Source organism: Tupaia chinensis, unplaced genomic scaffold (genome assembly GCF_000334495.1).
Source record: "Tupaia chinensis unplaced genomic scaffold, TupChi_1.0 Scaffold138390_1, whole genome shotgun sequence".
Taxonomy (NCBI): domain Eukaryota; kingdom Metazoa; phylum Chordata; class Mammalia; order Scandentia; family Tupaiidae; genus Tupaia; species Tupaia belangeri.
This window is the reverse complement of record NW_006198287.1, coordinates 932,359-953,739: the sequence shown is the minus strand read 5'-3', so window position 1 is coordinate 953,739 and position 21,381 is coordinate 932,359. Positions and strand designations below refer to the sequence as shown.

At 40.6% G+C, this 21,381-nt stretch overlaps 1 protein-coding gene across 9 annotated transcripts in view; it reads left to right on the top strand.

Annotated features, from left to right (window-relative positions):
• Window positions 1-20,383, top strand: part of LOC114004514 (serine protease 52-like) — a 21,347-nt gene extending 964 nt beyond the window's left edge. The window contains exons 2-7 of one of the 9 annotated variants that reach the window (XR_003546649.1): window positions 1,168-1,360; window positions 2,628-2,684; window positions 4,002-4,144; window positions 18,883-19,107; window positions 19,195-19,247; window positions 19,990-20,383. Coding sequence is in view for 3 of the 9 variants with exons in the window: in XM_027765457.1 (XP_027621258.1) it covers window positions 1,168-1,265; window positions 4,002-4,144; window positions 7,418-7,676 (500 nt within the window). In the remaining 6 variants the exon portion in view is untranslated. The other 8 variants (XR_003546650.1, XR_003546647.1, XR_003546648.1 and 5 more) reach the window with 8 other exon arrangements.
• Window positions 20,384-21,381: the final 998 nt, after the last annotated feature.

Below are 21,381 nucleotides of genomic sequence, written 5' to 3'. Positions count from 1 at the left end.
CACACACACACACACACACACACCTGGAGTGAGTTTTAAGCTGCCAGGTCTGGACTTAAACTGCAGTCAACTACATGGGAGTCCAGCGATGTAACCATTATGCCATTTGGTGGTCCCAACTTTAATTTTTGTTCACAAATTGTTTAATTATTTAAAAATTTTTCCAGAGAACATTGCGTTACTGTATATTAATTCAAAGATTTTCTTGTTGGCCCTGAAAATTTCACCTGAGACATTTCCATCTGAGATCAGGCAGCAGGTTCCTTGTGTCTGTCTCTCTTACTCATGAAGAAAGTAGATAAATACACTTTTAAAAATAAATAAATGCATAAAATGGGACAATAATTTCACTTCTTTCCTGTGGTTTGTGTGAGAATTAAGTGAAGTCATTTGAAACAAAACAGCACCTGATAAATAAGTATGCAACATTTCAGAGTTTATTATATTTACTTTTTCTCATTATTCAAATACTATTGGGAAAACATCAAAAGATGTCAAAACAAGCATCTAGGAAATGTCCAAAACTGTATTCTTCTCAAGGTGGGATTGGGATGATCTCTAGAATGAAAATTGGGTGGAAGCTGGTACCACTAGTTACAATAGAAAATGTAGGAGAGGAATCAGGAGTCAGGGATGATTAAGTTCCCTTTGTCTGTAGAATTTCTGGCACCTCAGAGGCATCTGTTTGGACAGGTCCATGAATAGATGTGTCCAGAACTGAGAAGGATCTCATGGTATATGCCAAGACACCACACCAAGGCCCTGTTCTTTCAGAAGACAGAGAGGCCTAATTTCAGATAGATGAATGCTCTCACCATGTCTTCCTTACTTGAGTGTAGTAGGAAGATCTGGCCTCAGGGCTTGTAGTTTTGAATTTCCCTCCTCACAGAGTCTCATAAGGAGAACTGAATCTCCCAAGATGCCAAGCCATGGTGAAGCAATCACTGCTCCCCATAAGCCCAATGTCCACAAATATGGCATCCTTGGTAGGCATATAGTGGGCATCATATTTGTATGGTGGGTCACCCCCCTGGTTTTAATCTGGCTAAGCCATTACTGTCTATGTGCCCAGGAAAGAGGAGAACGTGTGCTTAAGTTTCTTCTAAGCCAACCAACTTTAACTATTGGACCCTGGCTCTTTCCTCCCTCCTTCCTTTTATCTTTTAGCAATATGTGACCAAAGACCAGATGGTTACTATGGAAAGCAAGCACTTTCTGAGATCACAGGTGGGGAACCTGCAGACATTGCAGATTTTCCGTGGCAGGTGAGTATTCACCAGGGAGAGGAGCATCTCTGTGGAGGCTCTATAATCAATAAGTGGTGGATTCTGACTGCATCACACTGCTTCATAAGAGGACAGTAAGTATTACAGATTTATTTTTAAAGCTAATGTGGTAGAATATTTGCTCCCCAATGCTGATTATCTTCCTGGAACCTCCCCACCCAGGTTTGTCAACCATAGAACACAGTACCAGGTGGCTAAATCCAGACCTGTGAAGCTAACTCTGACATAATTTGTTGTGGGAGTTCAGTGCCCTAAGCTGCAGAACAAATATTTCTTGGACTTTGCATCTTGCTAAGCACAGGTGTTCTTGGTCCAAAGCTCTGCAAAGTATTTTCCCAAGCATTTGTTCTCATGGAGAGATAGAGAGGCTGACAGTGACAGTGGAGTCAGAGTTCTAGAAGGGATTAGGAACCCAGGACAGGGCTCTACTCCTGACTGCGTATCAGAAGCTCCTGATGTGTGTCTAAGTTTATAAATTAGTATTTTCAAGAAGCTTCCTGGATGCTTGTTATATAGCCAGTTTAGCTACTCCTGAAAGTCAAGGTCAAGCTCCTCAGTTACTGGTGGATGGTGTGCCTTTCCAGACATTTGTTAATGACATGTGCAAGTTAGTTTGCCTAAGTGAGCAACCACTAGGTCAAGAGCTGATTGAAGGCAGTAGATACTGATCCCCACGAGCACATTATCCACTAATGTGCTGCTCTTGGTAGGCATGTAGTGGGCATTGTGTTTGTTTGATGGGTCTTCCATCTGGTTTTAACTTGGCTAAGCCATTGATGTCTATGTGCTCAGGAGACAGGAGAACTTATGCTTAAGTTTCTTCCAAGCCAGCTAACTTTGATTATCAGGCCCTGGTTCTTTCCTCCCTTTTCTTTTTTTCTTTTAGTAACATGTGGCCAAATACTAAGTGCCAAATCTGAAAAGCTAGACACTTCTGAAATCTTAGGCAGGGATTCTAGCAGAGAAGGACTGGATCTTGGGTCTGCTTCAACCCAGCTGGGCTCTCTTGGTTCTATGGCAAGTACATGGCTCTAGATGCTTCCATCCCACTCCCTTTTAGAATCACAATCTCAGACCAGCAGAATTATTTGCTCTTAGGGATCATCTTTTGCCCTTCCATCAATTACCTTTTTTTCTCTTCTTTTGTCTTGTTAAGATTTAATTTGACAGTCATACACAACACAAGCGACTTTGATGCAAAAACCTTCACTCCAGTGAAAGTGTTCAAGGTCATCATTCACCCTTTTTTTATCAGCTGGATCTTGGATAATGATATAGCTTTGGTCTTGCTCGAGTCCCCATTAGACTTCTATTACACAACGGCTCCTATCTGCCTTTCAGAAGTCACTGACATAAAGAGATGGACAAACTGCTGGGTAACTGGATGGGGCACTAACCGTGAGTTACTATAGGTCTGCCCTGTGTTAGGGGTGGGAGGAGGGTGCTCCCTGGTTGATGTTTGGAATGAGAGCAAAGTCTCAAATCACTGCTGGCCCTGAGAAATCTGACTGGGAAAACTGGAGATGTTAGGTTTTCACAGAAGAGCCCATGATGAGCCTCTTCCTCAGTCTATGTGGGAGCCATCCTTCACAGGCCTTCCTAGGCTCCTGTAGCAAACTCTATGCCCTTAGTGCTGAACATGACCTTAAAAATGGCCTCGGTGATAATCCAGGCAGTTTTCAGAGTCCAAAGAGTAAGTTGGAGGAGATTTAAAGGATGGATAAATGGGCAAAATAACAGCAATGTTGACTTGGCTCCTGGAAGTCCACACTAATGTAAGCCAGGGCAGCTCTGTTCAAACTGATGGGGTCAGCTCTGCTCTCCTGTGACAAAGTCCTCTATGGTTAAAATGCTTGACAACCATGGACCCAGATCAAAGAGAAGAGATAAAAGTAATTCTTTTCTTTATAGAATCAACCATTCCCTAGCCCTTCCCAGCCAACCCACAAAATATTCCCTTCTGTCTTTGTTCTTGGTAGCTGTATCTTACCCCACAATCCACAGAGCAGAACAAACACACTTCAGGCAATACTTCATTAACAAGCAAACAGCCAATTGGTGATCCATTTCTCAGGAGATTGTCTCCATGTGCTTCCTGGAAATTGTCATTAGAAGCTTTTCATGATTTCAAAGAAAGATCAACTTCTTAGATTTCCTCCTACTTTGTTGGCACATATTCATTGAACCTCTTCTATGTCCTAAGCAGTGTTCCAGGCACTGGGGATTCAGTACGACACACAAGGGAAACATCCTCATCTTTGGAGAGTGAACATTCTAGGTGTTGGGTTTACTTGCTCATAGGCAATGAATACATGGAGGACACTGGCATGATTTAAGCCCATCTTTATCTCCCACGGGCCCCAGAACATAACTTACCATCATGGGCTTTCCTTACATTCTTAGATTGAACACAATACGATTTCTGAACTCTAGCTTGAGCCTAGTGCCTTCTGCAGGTAAGAAGATGGTGTACTCTGGCTGAGCTTGAGTAACGACCCAGTTCTGTATGCTCTGGATTCAGAGAGTGAGCTTGAGATTCTCCTAGACATTCCTTCCACCCCTTCCCTGCTCAGTCCAAATTCAGTTTACTCTCTGAGTCATAAGGAAATTCCTTTGTCATTGAGGTGAACAGATTTGACATTGCTGGGATGCTTGACCTTAACCCAAAGAAACCACTTTGGGCTCAAGACCTTGTCTCTATCTGCTTCTTATTAGAGCCTACGGGTTTACAAAGTTCCCCTTCAGTGCTGCAAAAAGTTGACCTTGATCTGGTTGATTGGGATATGTGCTCTAAGTCTTTGCCTACAATCACCGCCAACATGCTGTGTGCTGCAAAGGATGGAAAGGACTCCTGCCAGGTAAGTGACTTGCTCTAGGCTTGAGAAGGCTGACCAACACTCTCAGGATAAATGGAACCTCTCTTTATCCTTCAGATAGGAAGGTATACCAGTTGCCCAGGACTGCTGTAACAAATGACCATAGACTGGGCAACTTAAAACAATAGAAATTATTTTTTCACAGTTCTGAAAGCCAGAAAATGTTTTTTGACTTGTAGAAGCATCACTCCAATCTCTATCTCAATTTTCGCATGGTCCTCTTCCCTCTGTATGTGTCCTCGCTGTTCCTGCTTTTTTCTTTTTATTAAGGACACCAGTCATTGGATTAGGGTCCCTTCTAATCTAGCATAACCTCGCCTGCCTTTAGCTAATTACATCTACAAAGACCTTATTTCCAAATTATGTCACATTCTGAATGGACATGAGGTTCCAATTAAACTCTCTTCAAACTAGTACAGATACTCTATAAGGTTAAGCAGATGCTTGTAACCAAAGGGAAATAGTAAGGAACAGTGGTTAGAGGTTCAGGCTCTGGAGTCAGACAACCAGCTTCCCAACCAGCTCCTCTGTTTACTGCCTGTGTGACCTGGGCAAGTGAATTTCCTCTGTGCTGTGCCTCTTCAGATTTCCTCATCTGCAAAACAGAAATACTGAGAAGTCGTACCTTTTAGGGCCATTGTGGGAAGTAGGTGAGTTAGTGCACATGAAGCACTGAGTTAAGGTATCAGTAAATGTTACATATATTGTTTTCTTCATCTTCTTCTTCACCTGTTTAATACTCAAGAGCACATACACTGTTTCTCTAAACCCACAGAAGTCTTATGAATTAGCTTTATGAGACAGACAGTTCAGATGGAGAACCTGAGGATCAAACAAGAGGAAAGCCTTGCTTAGGATTTAATAGCAAGGTAATTTATAGACCCAGAATTTTAACCAAGGCATGCTGACTTTTTATATTAGAACCACTTTTTGTATTCCAATCAAAACCCTGCTGGCCATGCCTAGATTTGCCTTGTCCACCAACCACAAAAATAATGGGAGTTATAGTTGAGTAAACACTTGCCATATAGCAAGACCTCGACTCAGTGGTTTTCATCTAGTCACAGAGCTATCCTGCAGGAGAGGTACAATTATTAACATCAGTATAAAATTTGAGCCTTAAAATGCATTCAGTTAAATATTCACACTGGGATTTGAACTGAGGTCAAATGCATTCTAAAAAAGTAAGAGCCTAAGTGTACCACTGTTCTGCCTGGCAACTTTCTTTTTATTTGGCCTTATTTATTTGTTTATTTATTTATTATTTATTTATTTATTTCAACCTGAGAGGGATAAAGAGAGAGAGAGAAGGAAAGAGAAAGCAAGCCACCAGGCCCGGGATTCGAACCGCCATGTAGGAGTCCAGTGCACTCAACTATCATACCACTTGCCAGGTCCTTTCCTGGCAACTTTCATGTAAATACCTCATCTCCAGAAAAATCATTATAATTCTTCATTATAAGAACAGGTCCTGTGACTTTAAAAAATATTTCCTAAAGAACAGATTGGTTCAAAGTAAGCTGATGGGCACAGCAATTTGTTCATAATAGCAATCTCGTTTAAAAATTAAAATAAGCACATATCCTGTTTTTTGTTTTTCTGGTTTGAATTTGAATTTTTAACAGATCATTGAGCAGTGCTTTTGTTCTAACTCTTTGTGTGTCACTTATCATTTTCAGTAGTTTTGTAAGCTTTGAAATAATGCACACAGCCTGATCCTATGACCATAAAATAACGATGGATGCGTATTTGTACATCAAGATGTAGAAAGTGACATTTAAATAGGAGTTGTCTTTACATGGGTGGGATTAGAAGTGTTGTTAATTTTATTATCTATTTGAATACATAGTCAAGGAAATTCAAGTGGTACACATGGGGTATACAATGAAGAGAGTCCCCATTTATGTTTGCTTGCCCCCAGTTCGCTCCCCAAAGAAAAAGCATTGTTACACAGAGGTGTATTCTTCCTGAGAAACTTTTTTCAAACACATTTGTGTATGTATGTATGTATATATCAATGTACTTATTTATATAGTTAAGGGTTTTCTTCATGTTCTTTTTCATATCTGAATTTTCCATTTTTCAAATGATTGCACATAACTCTTTAATAGAATTTAAAATTACTTTATTTAACTTTATTTCTTTTTTTTTTTAATATATGACTAGAGAGAGACAGAGAGAGAGAGAGGAAGAGAAGGAAAGTGAAAAAGCAAGCTGCCAGGTCCAGGACTCAAACTGTGGTCAGCCATATGGGAGTCCAATGCTTAACCACCAAGCAACCTGCTGCTTCCTTAATAGAATTTTCTAAAAGGTCCAAAAGATGGGGGTATGAAAGTTACCACATTCCTCAATTTTCATGCCATTTATATCTGCTCTGCTTACTCATGCAAATTTGGCAGTGGTCTTCATGTTTTAAAATGTGTAAATTGCTTAAAATGTAATGCTTTAAACCACAATATAGCATTTTGACACGATATTTACATTATTTGAATTTTGTCGCTACCAGTATGTGTTCCTACTGTACTCACATAATGATCTGTTATGAAACTTAGTGGATTTTTTTTTTAAACTTTTTTGCTATTAGGAATAATACAGAAAGAAAAAAAATGGGCTGGCTAAAAATGGATTTGGGGTGAAAAGTTGGGGGAAATTTTGAAGAATTCCTAAAGACGACAGTGCTTAGAAGCTAAACCACTCTTTGGTATATCAAAAAGAATGCATAGGGACGAGCAGATGGCATAGCGGTTACACTGCTGGATTCCCACATGGCTGACTGTGGTTCGAGTCTTGGATATGGTGACTTTAAACTCACACCAGGCATGTGTGCATATGTGCTCAAAATCCCAAGAGGAGAATGGAGGAGAAGGGATTGCAGTGTGGCCATCCCCCGTGGTGGTGGGGGGGGGGGGGGTTTCTCACTTTCTGTCTGTCTCTGTGCATCTCCAGTGAGCACACACACCCTATAGCAAAATCTCTCTCAAAAAAAAAAAAAAAAAAGAAAAAAAAGACTGCATAAGTCTAGATGATCATGATAGAGATTAATTTTTTTTTTTTACCAAATTGTCACTCACCATGTGGCTTTTCACCACATTGCCTGCTACCTTTTCCAATAGCTGCAGAGCACGCACATGTCGTTGGAGTGCCCAGTCAAAATTAGAAGTCCTTTTTGTCTTGCACCAGCTGCTTGCAACTTGATAGGCCATAGGAATACCTTGTTATTCTCCCTTCTACTCTCAAACAACTTTTCTCTCCTAGGGTGACAGCGGGGGGCCTCTGGTTTGCCAGAAAAAGGAGAATGAAAGTCTATGGTACCAAGTGGGCATTGTCAGCTGGGGCATGGGCTGTGGCCAGAAGGACAAACCTGGAGTATACACGAAGGTGTCAAATTATCTGTCATGGATTAACACAGAGACAACGTTTGAAGGAAAGCCTTTCCTGTATGGGCAGGATTCCGGATACAGTTTGCTTCCTTCACCCTGGGCCACCTTGTTACTGTCTTGGGGGATGCTTCTAGTACACTGGTGATTAAACACTGTCTCAAAACCAAGCGTCCCTCTAAGCTTGTTAATTAAGGCTGAGGGTGAGTCCAAGTTGCAAGAAAAGACTTTCTGATGATTAGTTGATAATTATATGAACTAACTATGCCTATGAATTTATGTGAATTACGTGAACCAGTTACATGCCTATAGGAGTGCAGATGGTCCCTGACATACGATGATTCAACTAAAAGTTTTCTGACTTGATGACGGTGCAAAAGGGATACATATTTAGTAGAAACTGTACATCAAGTACCCAAATAACCATCTGTTTTTCATTTTCAGTATAGTATGCAATACGTTACATGAACTATTCAAAAGAAGTAAATTATAGGCCCAGAATTCTGACAAAGACATGCATACTTTGGGGTTCAAACCATTTCTCAGGTTCTAGCAAAAGCCAGCAGAGCCATGTCCAAATATGGCAGATCCAGTAAGCACAACATTGGGAAACCGTTCAGTGACAGCTGTGCCATGGTTTGACAGAGGCCCAGGCTGCATTTCACTCCATCTGGATGAGTGGGTGGACCCTCTGTCCTTTATCCAATCATCCATGGGCATGATTTTTCCAAATTGGCAAAACTAGGTGCAATTTTTTTTTTAAAGATGTGTTTGCCTGAGTAGAATTCTTTGAGCTTTGAAATAATAATAAAAAGAGATAGAAAAAGGGAAAAAAGAAAAAGAAAGAAACAGGGACCAGCAGATAGCATAATGGTTAAGTCGCTGGACTCCCATGTAGTCAACCTCAGTTCATGTCCTGGACTCAGTGACTTAAAACTCATGACAGGCATCTGTGCGTGAGTACGCAAGATCCTGAGAGGAGAACGGAGGAGAAGGGATTGCGGTACGGCCACCCTCCTGAGGGGTGGTTTCTTGCCTTCTGTCTTCCTGTCTCTCCAGCGAGCACACGTGCCCTTATAGCAAAAATCTCTTAAGAAAAATGAAAATTATTAACTTTTGTCCATATGCATTCTGAGAAGAAAGAACAGAGAGGAAGAAAAGATGGCTGCTCTGGGTCTGGCCTTCACTAGCTTTTTCCAGAACAGGACAGCTTGTCTAGCATCTGAATATCTAAACAGTAACAGTGAAGACACATTTATGTAGGTGAGAGCAGGAAGAATCAGTATATAGTTATTTTATTTCTTTTTGCCAAAGCTGCAAGGTTACCCCTAGAATTCTGCCAGAAAGCAGATGAGGTAGTGTCCAATACGTACATTTAAAAAGAACTTTCTTTGCTCCATAAATGAAGAGCCAGTGATAGGCTCCCTGGGCTTCAAATTTGTAAGGCATAGTCTTGTGTCTCAGCTGAGGGCAGGAGGCTGATAGAGAAGCTGAAACAACCTAACTACTCTGCCAAGCTCCCAAGAGAGTGAGGGGAGGGAGGAGAGGGAGGAGAGGAACTGTGTGTGTGTGGTGGGGGGGAGGGTGTGAGGACGTAGGGACTGCCTTGCCTCCATCGGAAAGAATGCCGTCAAACTTTCCGATTTTGCCAATCTTATTTTAATTTGCTATAGTGCATGTGCTCTCACCTGATAGAGAAGGAAAAGGAGTGGAAAAGAGAAAGCACCCCCTCCCCCAGGAGGGATAGCCCCCCTGCAATCCCTTCTCCTCTATTTCCTCTCAGGATTTTGAGCCCACACGCCCATATACTGGGTATGTTTTTTAAGCTGCCAGGGTTGGGACTTGAACTACATAACCAGCCATGTAGGATCCAGCCACCTTAACAACCCCATGTCACTGACTGGCCCTTGCCAATCTTTTTTTTTTTTTTTTTTTGAGAGATTTTCGCTATAGGGGGCGTGCGCTCGCCAGCCAGACAGAGAGAGACATTAGAGACAGAAAGCGAGAAATCACCCCCCAGGGGGGATAGTCACACCGCAATCCCTTCTCCTCCATTCTCCTCTCAGGATCTTGGGCACGCACACACACGCGCCCGGCGTGAGTTTTAAGCTACCGGGTCCGGGATGCAAACCGCGGTCGACTACATGGGAGTCCAGTGACATAGCCATTACGCTAACTGCTGGTTCCCACCCTTGCCAATCTTATAAGAAAAAAACATCAAGAACTCAAAGTATAACCTACACAAAGATAAATGCCCTGGTCTTAAGTATATAGTTTGCTGAGCTGTTTTTAATGCTCATGGGCATGCAATCCATGTAACCCACAGCCCTACCAAGCAATGGACTGTTTCCTCACTCTATAAAGATCCCTCAAGCCCCTTCATCTCTAATCCTAACCCACACCCACCATCTTGTTTCTTTCACTGTACATTCACTTCATCTGTTCTAGAACTTATTATTATTGGAATAATATGGTATTTAGTTTGTCTGTTTTCCTTAGCTTAACATATTTTGGGGCTCATCCGTGTGGCGTGTGGCATGTATCATAGTTCTTTCCTCACTACTGTGTTGTACTGTTCTTTTGTAAATGTGCATTTCATTGGAGAAACTGCCCAAGATTTCCAAAGTGACTGTAAGAATTTTACTACTCCCCACAGCCCCCACTCCTTGATAGAACACAGTTCTAGTTGCTCCATATCTTTGTAAACATTTGGTATTGTTTACCGTTTCAAAATCTCTTTTAGGGATATGGGTGGTCTTAGTAAGGGTATAATTTGCATTTCCTTCATAATGATGTTCAATACATTTTCATGTGTTTACTGGCTATTAATGTATCTCCCCTGATGAAACGCCTGTTAAAGTCTTACTTGTTTTTAATTTGGATTGTTTGTCTTTTTATTATTGATTGTTGCGATTGCTTAAATATTGAGTGTCTGTTTTAAGCTTCAGTATCAGAACATAAGTCTCAAATAAATAATCAAAGCTTCTACCTATAAAATTACCAAAAAAGTCAGCCCAACAGGAAAGAATTAAGAAAGAATGAAACCGAGTGAAGTGAAAAACAAATAAAACAGAGAAAATGATCACTAATGCAAAGGCTATTAGAAAAGATCAAAGAAACTGACAACTTTCTACTTAGGCTACCCAAGAAAAAAAAGAGAAGACACAAGTGATCAAAATCAGAAATAATTAGCCTACTTGATTCAGCTTCTGTAACAGCTTGCATAAAAACTCCTGGTAACTGACCCCCTATAAAAAGACTACTCCAACTTTAGTTGGGGCTACAGTTCTGACTCTCGGTGTTCCCCCCCCCCCCCGGAGCCTCTACAACAGGGTTAAATAAAAAGTTCTTAGGTACACAATGATGAAAGTACCATTCATAAAAGAAAAACAATTAATAAATTAGATTTCCTGAAAATTTTTGTGCTTCATAGTCACCTGGAAGAAAATGAAAAGGGTTCTCTTTATTGCCTGGTGATTAGAGCATCTGGATTCCAGATGGCTGACCCCTGGTTCGAATCCTGGACCCAGACGTTTGAAAATGCTGGGCACGTGTACATGTGTACTCCAAATCTCAACAGGATGGAAAAAGGGAGGAGAAAGGGATTGTGGTGTGACCATTCCCTAAAGGGAATATTTTCTCCCTCTGTCTCTCTTGAGCACATGTGCCCTTTGGCAAAATTTTTAAAAAATAATAAGGTCAAGCTACAGGCTGAGATAAAGTCATGTATCTGATAAAGGACTTGTATCCGGTCTATATAAAGAACTCTTCAGCTCAATAATAAAAAGAAAAACAACCCATTTGGAAAGAAACAACTGGCAAAGTATTTGAATAAGCATTTCATTAGAAAAGAAAAATAAATGGCTAATAATCATATGGGAATATATTTGACATTGTTATTAGAGAAATGAAATTAAAACTATGAGATAACACTACATACCTACCCCAAATGGCTATAATCAGAAAGACAGACAATAACAAATTTTGGTAAGGAGGTGAGAAAACCGGAATCCTCACACACTGCTGGTGGTAATGGGAAATGGTATAGCTATTAGGTCGTTGAAAAAGTCATGATGCATTTTTGCACAGAAAAGCGTAGGAAAAATACAATTTTCCCAGCAACCCAATACTTGGTAAAACAGCTTGGCAGTTTTCTTAAAATGTAAGAAAATAACTTAGTATACAACCCAACAATTATATTACCAGGAATCTATCCAAGACAGATGAAATTTTTTGTTACTACAAAGACATGCACGTGAACATTCTTGGCACGATTACCACAACACTATTCATTAAGGCTTCAAACGGAAAATAATTCAAATTCTTATCAATGAGTAAAGGAATAAACAAAATGTGGGACATCCATAAAATGGAATGCTATTTTTTTCAAGATAATGAAATGACCTTCTGACACATTTCACAACATAGACAAATGTCAGAATCAGTATACTAAGTGGAAGAAGCCACATAAGACTATCGGCTGAATAAATCAGTTTACATGAATGGCTGAGAAAAGGGACAGAAAGCTGATGGCTGAGAAAAAGACAGAAAGCTGATGAGGAAGTGGGCTGCAAACAGTAATGAACTGCAAAGGAATATGAGGAAACTTTGTGGGATGATGAGAACATTCCCAAACCGGATTGCATTGATGGCTACACAACTATAAACTGAATACAATCTTTGAACTACATTTACAATGGGTGGATCTTGTGGTTTGCAAATTATACCCTAATAGAGTGGAAAATAAAAAGCTAAAATTCTCACAAAAGAAAACAATTCGGGCATTGTTATACACATTTAATGATACATTTTTGTTGGAAGTTACATTACATTTCTGATATGCTATGAAGTTCAAAAGCTGCGTTGTTATTTATTTTTTTTGAGAGAGATTTTCACTGTAGGGCACGTACGCTTGCCAGACAGACAGAGAGAGACATAGAGACAGAAAGCGAGAAATCACCCCCCAGGGGGGATGGTCACGCCGCAATCCCTTCTCCTCCATTCTCCTCTCGGGATCTTGGGCACGCACGCACACGCGCCTGGCCTGAGTTTTAAGCCACCGGGTCCGGGACATGAACCGCAGTCGACTACATGGGAGTCCAGCGACATAGCCATTATGCTAACTGCTGGTTCCCAAGCTGCGTTGTTATTTTTAATGGCTTTCCTGGGAGCTGAAATACTTTTAAAAAATTTTTTAAATGGTAAGTAAGCGCATGGATCCACTAGTATCACGAGACAAAATGAGTCACAGAACACCCCTCCCCCAAAGTCCTGCTATGTGGGATATCAAATGTCTCTTCTTGGTGGACTCCAGACCTCTCTAGAGTCTACAAGGAAATCATCGCAAGGCAGAGATTTTTCACAAATGACTACAGAGCCACTACAAGAGATGCAGTCAGAGCAGAGAGTTTCAGCCTGGGAGGTCTCATGCCAGTTTTGAATCCAGTAGACTCCTCTCTGCGTTCTCCGTCAGTACTCTCTCAGAGAGCCTTACTTCCTAAAGGTTCTCTCCCTTTGTCTGAAAACTATAGTTGAAGAAATACTTTCAGAGACAAGAATGAAGAAGAGGAAAGGGGAAGGCAGAACTTGAGTCTGCAGAAGCAAGGGGGTCAGAGCATGGGAAGCTCTCTGCTCTCCTCTCACTGGCAGGAAACTTGGGGTGGTCAGACCTTAGTCCTGGGTTTGTCTTTGGCTCTGGCTGTGTCACCTGCAAGGTTTTACAGTAATCTTGGGCCACTTACTTGACTTCTCTTAGACCCTGTTTTCTGACTTTTCATGAGATAAGTGATAAGATGACTTAGCCATCATTACCAACAACACGTTCACTTAAGGAGATCATATTCTCCTGTGCTTGGGCTAGGATTTGTACCACCCATTCCTTGGTTCTCGTGTATTTGGATTTGAACTGGAATTCCAAGACTCATTTTACGAATGGTGGACTGTGAAACTTCTTGGCTTCCAGAGTCATGTGAGCCAATTCCTTAGACTAGATCCCATTTTAGATATGCAGGTACACAGAACAACAAAACCGATGGAGATATAGTGGAGAACCCTGACTAATACTCTGTCCTTTCATACTTGAAATAAACTCCAATTAAGCATAATGTGTTATTCTTTCTATCCAATACTGGATTTCATTTACTAGTGCTTCATTGAAGATTTTTGCAGTATGATCATGGGATAGATTGGTCTGTCATTTTTCATTCTTATAATATATGATGGGTCTGTGAAAAGTTTATGAAAAACCTGTATTATGAAAATACTATGCATGGGTTTCAAAGTTTTTTGCACCCAAAGAAACTCATACTTTAATTCCATTTTCCACAAATTTGCTGAAGTTTCCTTACTTGCTATGTTTTGGTATCAAGGTTATTCTGGATGGACAAAAACAATTGAGAAATTCTTCCTTCTTTTTTTTTTTGTTTTTGTTTTTGAGGAATTTTCCCCAGATTATGTTCTTTCTTCCTTAGGTGTTTGGAAGAATTCACTAATTGATTACTCTGAATCCAAGGATTGTTTTGCTATTTTTATAATCAGAATCAATGTCTTGAAAAGATATAAGATAATTCAAATTCTATTTTTGATTTGGTCACGTTCATTAAGTTGTAAGTTTGGGTTTTTTTTGTTGTTGTTGTTGTTGTTTGTTTTTCTTTTTGGAGAGGTTTTTGCTATAGGGCGTGTGCGCTCACCAGACAGACAGAGAGAGACATAGAGACAGAAAGTGAGAAATCACCCCCCAGGGGGGATGGCCACGCCGCAATCCCTTCTCCTCCATTCTCCTCTCAGGATCTTGGGCACGCACGCACACGCGCCCGGTGTGAGTTTTAAGCCACCGGGTCTGGAATGCGAACCACGGTCGACTATGTGGGAGTCCAGCGACATAGCCATTATGCTAACTGCTGGTTCCCAAGTTGTAAGTTTTGAGGCATTCAATTTTTCCAACTCACCAAATGTTTTGTAGTGAATTTGTTCATAAAATTCTCTTATATTTGGATACCTGTAGAAGATATAGCTCTGTTCTTTTCATCTCTATTAGTTTTTTTTATTTTTTTTCTCTCTTTGGTCATGATTGAGCTTACACATGATAAACAATTTTGTAATTACTGACTCAATTATATAATTATTGATTGGCTTTACGTTTTTTAAAGATGTAATTAGTTTCTGCTTTTATTATTTTATTTTTTTCTACTTAACTTCATTAAAACTGTTCTTCTTTTCCTAGCTTTTTGAGATGGACCTCAGAGACTGTACATACACAAACTAGATGGGAGAGCTTACCACACACCTGGGCTATAGGGCTATAGCGACAAACCTGTGCGTGTTACTCTAATGAGGACTGCAGGCAATGACAGCACATTGTATATTTGTGCATCTAAACAAATTTAAAGAAAAGATATAGTAAACATACCATGTGAAGATAACAAGTGGTATACGTAGGGGCCGGCAGGCAGTGTGATAGTTAAGGTGCTAGACTCCCACATGGCCAACCACAGTGCCAGTCCCGGACCTGGTGGCTTGCTTTCTTAACTTTCCCTTTCTCTCTCTCTCTGTCCCTCTGGTTAAGTTAAAAAAAATAAACAATAATAGCAATTATTTTTTAAATGGTACACCTCTAGAGGACTTTTGGCGTAAATGGAATTTGCAGGACTAGAAGTTACTCTGGGTGACTCAGTGAGTGGTTTGTGAATGTAAAAGCCTACGACATTACTGTACACTGCTGTAGACTTTATAAGTACTGGGCACTTAAGCCACACTAAATTTATAACAAAGTGTTTTTCTTTCTTCAGTAACAACTTAACCTTAGCTTACTGTAACTTATTTTAGTTTACAGTTTTTTTTTTTTTTTTACTTTTTGACCCATTTATAATAATACCCAGTTTAATATACAAACACATCCTACAGCTCTACAAAAATATTGCCTTTCTTTATATCCATGCTCTATAAGCTTTTTTTTTCTACTTTAAACATTTAAATAATATAGTGAATAAATGTTCTGGTAACATAGTCGTTTATTATTATTCCCAGTTGTTACATGCTGCAGAGGATTGTATGCTAGAGTCCCATGTAACTGGTCGTGCAATAGGTTTGCTTACAGCAGCACCACCACAAACACACCAGAAATGTGTTGTAAGGGCTGCAATACTATTTCAGTCCATTTTTCTGTTGCTAACAACCGAATGCCATACTGAGTAGTTTATTAAATATAGAGTTTTATTTAGCTCATGGTATTGGCATTCCAAGGTCTAGGGGCTGCACTTGGTGAGGGTCTTCTTGTTGGTGGGGACACTCTGCAGGTTCAGGACATCGCAAGGTAAGGGTTCGTGTGTGTCTGTGTCCACTTCTGTGTCTCTGCATGCTTTTTGCATAAAGCTACCATGCTTTATGAAATCCCTACTTAGTCTAATCCCCTAATCATCTCTGAAGGATCCACCTTTAACACCGTAGTCAGATCAGGTTTCCATTCTTCCAACACCATTACAATGGGTCACCAAATTTAAAAAAAATTAGGTAATTTCTTTTTTTTAAAATTTTTGTCACAGGGCACATGTGCTCTCTGGAGAGAGACACGGGGAGATGAGAGAGAGAGAGAGTGACAGAAAGTGAGAAATCACCCCCCAGAGGGGATGGCCACACTGCAATTTCTTCTCTTCCCTTCTCCTCTCGGGATTTAGCAAACGCGTGCACCTGCACCTGACATGATTTTTCAAGTCACTGAGTCTGGGACTCAAACTGTGGTTGGCCATGTGGGAATCCAGCGCCTTAACCACAATGTCACCTACTGACCTTGGATCACCAAATTTTAATACATCAATTAAACACATTAAAACCATAGCAGAAGTCACTAAGCAAGAGGAACTTTTCAGGTCCATTATAATCTTTAACTTTTGCTACGTGGCACATATTTTATAATTTTTAGAGATTAAACTAAGTCTTATTGACTTATTCGAGCCTTATAAAGTACAATTACCTTACCACTCTCCTGATCCTAGCAGAAGTTTAGAACCTTTGAATTCAGTATACTGGCTCCTCCCTTTTGCTTTGCTGACATTATGCATCTTGGTTCTATATAGATTTTTAAATTCTGCAAGACATTTTCATTTTTTGCTTAGTACAATAAATATTCATTTGTGTTTACCTACACATTTACTCATCCCGCTTTTTATTATTTCCATCCTGCATTTTAAATTTCCACTCAGATTCATTTTTCTTCTACCAGTCTCTCTTTTGTTAGTTTTTAATGCAGGCCTGTTGGCAACAAATTCCCTCTATTTTCGCTTGCTTCAAAACACTTTTATTTTTCACCGTCACTTTTGAAAGATATTTTACTGGGCTAGGATTCTAGATCGTCTCTTATTTTTCTTTCATCACTTTAGAAATGTCATTACATTATCTTCTAGCTTTCATCATTTCTGTTGGGAAGTCAGCTGTCATTTTTATTATTCCCCCGAAGGTAATGTGTTTTTCTTTTTTCCCTCTTTTTTCCCTCCCCTCTGGCTGTTTGTAAGATTTTGTCTGTCTTGGTTTTCAGCGGTTTTGCTATAAGACACCTAATTGTGGTTTTCTATGTTTTCCTTGCTTGAGGTTCTCTGAGCTTCTTGAATATAGGGATGGATGCTACTTCGTTTGGAAAAACGCTCACTCAGTACTTTTGAATATTGATGTTTGTCTTTCTTTTTCTCTCCTCTCCCTCTGAAACTATTGGGTTGCTGGGAAAGTCATGATGCACTTTTGCACAGAAAGCACTGAAAAATATGTCATGACTTTCCTGACGACCTAGTAGCCATGTGATGGACATATCAGTGCTGCCTTGGCTTGTCTCTTGGCACTCAGCCTTGGCACTCGACCTGTCTTCCAGTTAATCAAGTCTGTTCTACTGTATTCCATCAGCGATCGAAACCACCTAGTCAATGATTAATTTCGGGTATTAGGGTTTTCAGTTCTATAAACCTAATTGGACCCTTGGAATTCATAGTTGGGTTTTGAATTTCTGACTCTTTTCATTCATTTTGCCCACCTTGCTTCCATTTTATTGAACATATTCATTGTGGTTATCCTAAAGACTGCTACTTTCAATGTCTGAATCGTATATGTTTCTGCCTGCATTCATGACTTAAACTTCAATATTAGTATAGCTTTATCAGCTTGTTTTTGGTCAGTGTTGACACCGTTTCTATTATTTTATTTAGAACCCTTTTGAGTTTGTATTTTTCAATATGTAACAAAATATACAAAGCCAAATAGTTGCCTTTCTTTTTCAATCCATATGGGCAATGTCAATGTGTCTACACTGTACAGTTATATTTCCTTGCTCTTTGTATGGTTAATGATTTTCTAAAATTTTAATGCAATTTAATTAAATACACGATATCACTTTGAAAAAAAAAATAGATGCCCCCACGCTGTTGTCTTCCACCTCAGAGAATCTCCTTGTCCTCTTGGCAGATAAAATAGACTGATCATTTCAATCCAGTCAGGGATTTAGCTGGCTGGTGGCTCTGTGCAGGCAAATCTCAGCCTCAGTATTTCTCTCACTGATCCTTATTTCCTGGGCATGGCCCTTTAAGCTCCTGATGGAGAGTTCAGAAGGTCTTAGGTGCCTCTATCTTGAAAGTCTGCAGGTCTGGGACTTCCTGCCTGGATCTCCAGCCTCTGCCCCAGGCGGCTCAACCTGGCATCATTCTAGAGGAGGAGGTGGGAAACGATCTTGAAGCAGTCTCCTTCCATGGGTTGGTCTTTGCTTTCTAAGCACTGGAAATGACAAGGTCTGTTTCCTTTGCCTTTTAGAAAGCGTTAGTCTAGCTTTCCAGGTATCCACATTGCTTGAAATTGGCCTCTCAATTTCCAATTTCTCCCCACACCCACGCAACTGCTAAAAGCTCTCCTGGTTTCTGTTTGTCGCTATGTATGATTTCATTCTGGGCCAAGGCTGTTATAAGCCTGAAGAGAGAATTGACGAATTACTGCCCCCCAGCCCCAGGGAAGAGAGGGAACAAAAAGTCGTTGGCAATGTTGGCTCATCTTGTAACAGAGCTGCTTCTCTGTAATTTTAGTTCATTAAGTCTTCATTCCCCTCGCAGTTTTCCTAAGCTATGATTTTTAAAAATCTATCCAGCTCTTTCTGTTGATATGGTAGAAGCACTGGCCTGCTATAACTTATAGGACCCTACCCAAAGTGAAATAGATGATTTTTAATAACAATTGAAAGGGAAAATTGTCTGCCCCCAAGTTCACAGCATGCACCAGGACTTTTGCTTCAATACTCTTGATGCACATCTTTTGTACAAAATAACATTTTTACTCTCAAATAGTAGTTATAAGTCTGAGATATCTATTCTCTTAAAGGACAGCTTCAAGAGAAAAAATTTTGGACACAGATTCTTAAAAGAGGACAAGGAAAAGCAAGATACTCAGAGGCAGTGCGAGCTTGAAAGGAAGCAGCGGAGGGTGGACGCTGTCACGCACTGGAGTAGGAGTGAAAGGCTTAGCATTGAACTCTGCCCTTGTCTGCATTACGCTGCGCAAGTCACTTAGTTCTCTTGACCTCTTGACCCTGAAATTTGAAATAAGGTTTGTTTGACACTAAAACCTATTTTCTACCACTATCACACCTGCATGCTGGGAAGCTCTAACTTGGATCCTATTTGTTTGAAATAGGCACCATTGGATTAGATATTCCGGAAGAGAAGTGTGGTTTCCTGGCTGCTGTAGTAAGTGGATGATTGTCCATTGATTACTGTATTAGTGCTATAGTGGAATGAAAATGAGAGGACTTGGGACTGGGGAAAGGGAAAAAAGTGAAGACAGTTAAGATTTACCTTCCTCTCTCCTCCAGGCACAAGGTGATTAATCTGCAAACTGAGATCCCTGGAGCTGGACAGAGGGCTCTCTAAGCCCCTATAGTTCTGGAAAACAGGGCCCACTTTAAGATGCCTAAAAAGCAGGCCAGGAAACTGGAGGGGGAGTGAGGCGGCGGGATGATGTAGCCTGAGTGACTATGTCAATTCATCACCACTTTCTGACCCAGTTTAGGGACTGTCAGTCTGATGGTATCTGTTGCAAGAGAAAGAAACTGAACACAGAAACACAAATTGGGGGACCAGAGCTGAACTATTTGGGACAGGAGACAGATTAAGAAATAGAAAGTCCTCCCCATGGATTTTTATCCTGTTTCTTTTCCACTTTAGTATTTGAGCCGTGCCCCAATTCTTTCTTGTTACAAGTCAGCTAGGGTATTTGAGCACGAAATGACAAAGACTCAACTCTGGTTCCACTAACTCCATGTGGGACAGAGGGGTGAGGACAGATCCTGGACTTGTGCGTTCATACAAGAATTAGACTCTGGCTGATTCTGCTCAGAGTAAAGAACTGAAGCCTTCGAAGAGTGGTAGCTCTGGTCTCAACATTGAGTTTATTCCCTTAATTCACTTTTCTTCTTCTTTTTTTCCTTAGTACTCATCTGGAATTCTGAATCTTCCTTCACCCTCTGAACATGAATAAAGAAAACTGAGGGTCCTGAAACTGGATAATAAGGACACATATCCTGATCAAGGCCCAAATAGGTCAAAGCAAACCAGCCAGCTCCCTAACAGGGATTAGAAATGAGCCTGAGGGCCCACTGCAGTGGGGAGTGGAGCTGAGATACTGTGCTCCATGGACTGGGACCACATGGGAAGATTATGAGCTCGAGGCTGGCCTGGGGAACAGAGCAAGACTGAAAAAAAGCTGGGCGTGGTGGCACAGGTCTGTCATCTCAGCTGCAAAGCTGAAGCAGAAGAATCACGATATGAAGAAACTCTGCCTTAAAAAAAAAAAAAAAAAGAATAAAGAGAACCAGAAGGTTGTGTGGGTGGCTAAGGTGCTGGACTCCTACATGGCCAACTGCAGTTCAAGTCCCAAATCTGGCAGCTTACTTTCTGATCAAATTCAAAATAATACTAATAATTATTTTTAAAAAGATTTTTAAAAAGAAGAAATGAGATTGGTGAGTTAGTCATTCTAACTGTATCTCAAGAAAACTGTCTTTGTGGACTAGCAGTTGGCATAATGACTATGTTGTTAGACTCCCATGTAGTCAACTGCGGTTCAAGTCCCAGACCCAGTGGCTTAAACTCACGCCTGGGGCATGTGCGTGTGTGTCTGAGATCCCATGAGGAGACTGGAGGAGAAGGGATTTTGGTGTGGCCATACCCTCTGGTGGGTGAATTCTCGCTTTCTGTCTCTCTGTTTCTCTCTGTCTTTCTGCCGAGCGCATCCACCCTATAGCAAAAACCTCTCTAAAAAAAGAAGAAAAAGAAAAAGAAAAATTGTCTTTGTAGGTTGTTAAATTCTGAGGCACTCTCAGATGAGTGCACTAGGCTAAGGCTCCCCAAGAGCTTCCCTTAACCACCAGATGGGGGAAATACTATTATCGTGACTCACACTTAACTCTATGCTGGGTTCTGTTCTGAGTACTGTCCTGGTACTCCCAATCGCTCCAGAATTACAGTGCCTGAAATTTCAGAAGCTTTATTTCCCAGACTTTTGCAGCAGTGGGGATGACAGGGGAGTCCTTGTCCAGGCCCTTCACTTTAGTGTCTCCCATGTCTTTGACATCTGGATTTCTTCCCAGGGAAAAATTGAATGAAGTGGCCCAAGGATCTCACCCAGTTTGGTCATTCTGTGACTTTCACATGTCCCCCTCATTGGAATCTTGGTTTTTGTTATGCAGAAGCTTCTTGTCTCTCTAATAACAAACATTTGTAGAGAATGTTGTCCTCTACACCAAACTTGAATACAGATCTCCTTGAGTCTCTGCAAGACAGCACAAACTCCTTTTTAGAGACCAGGAAACTCAGGCTGAGA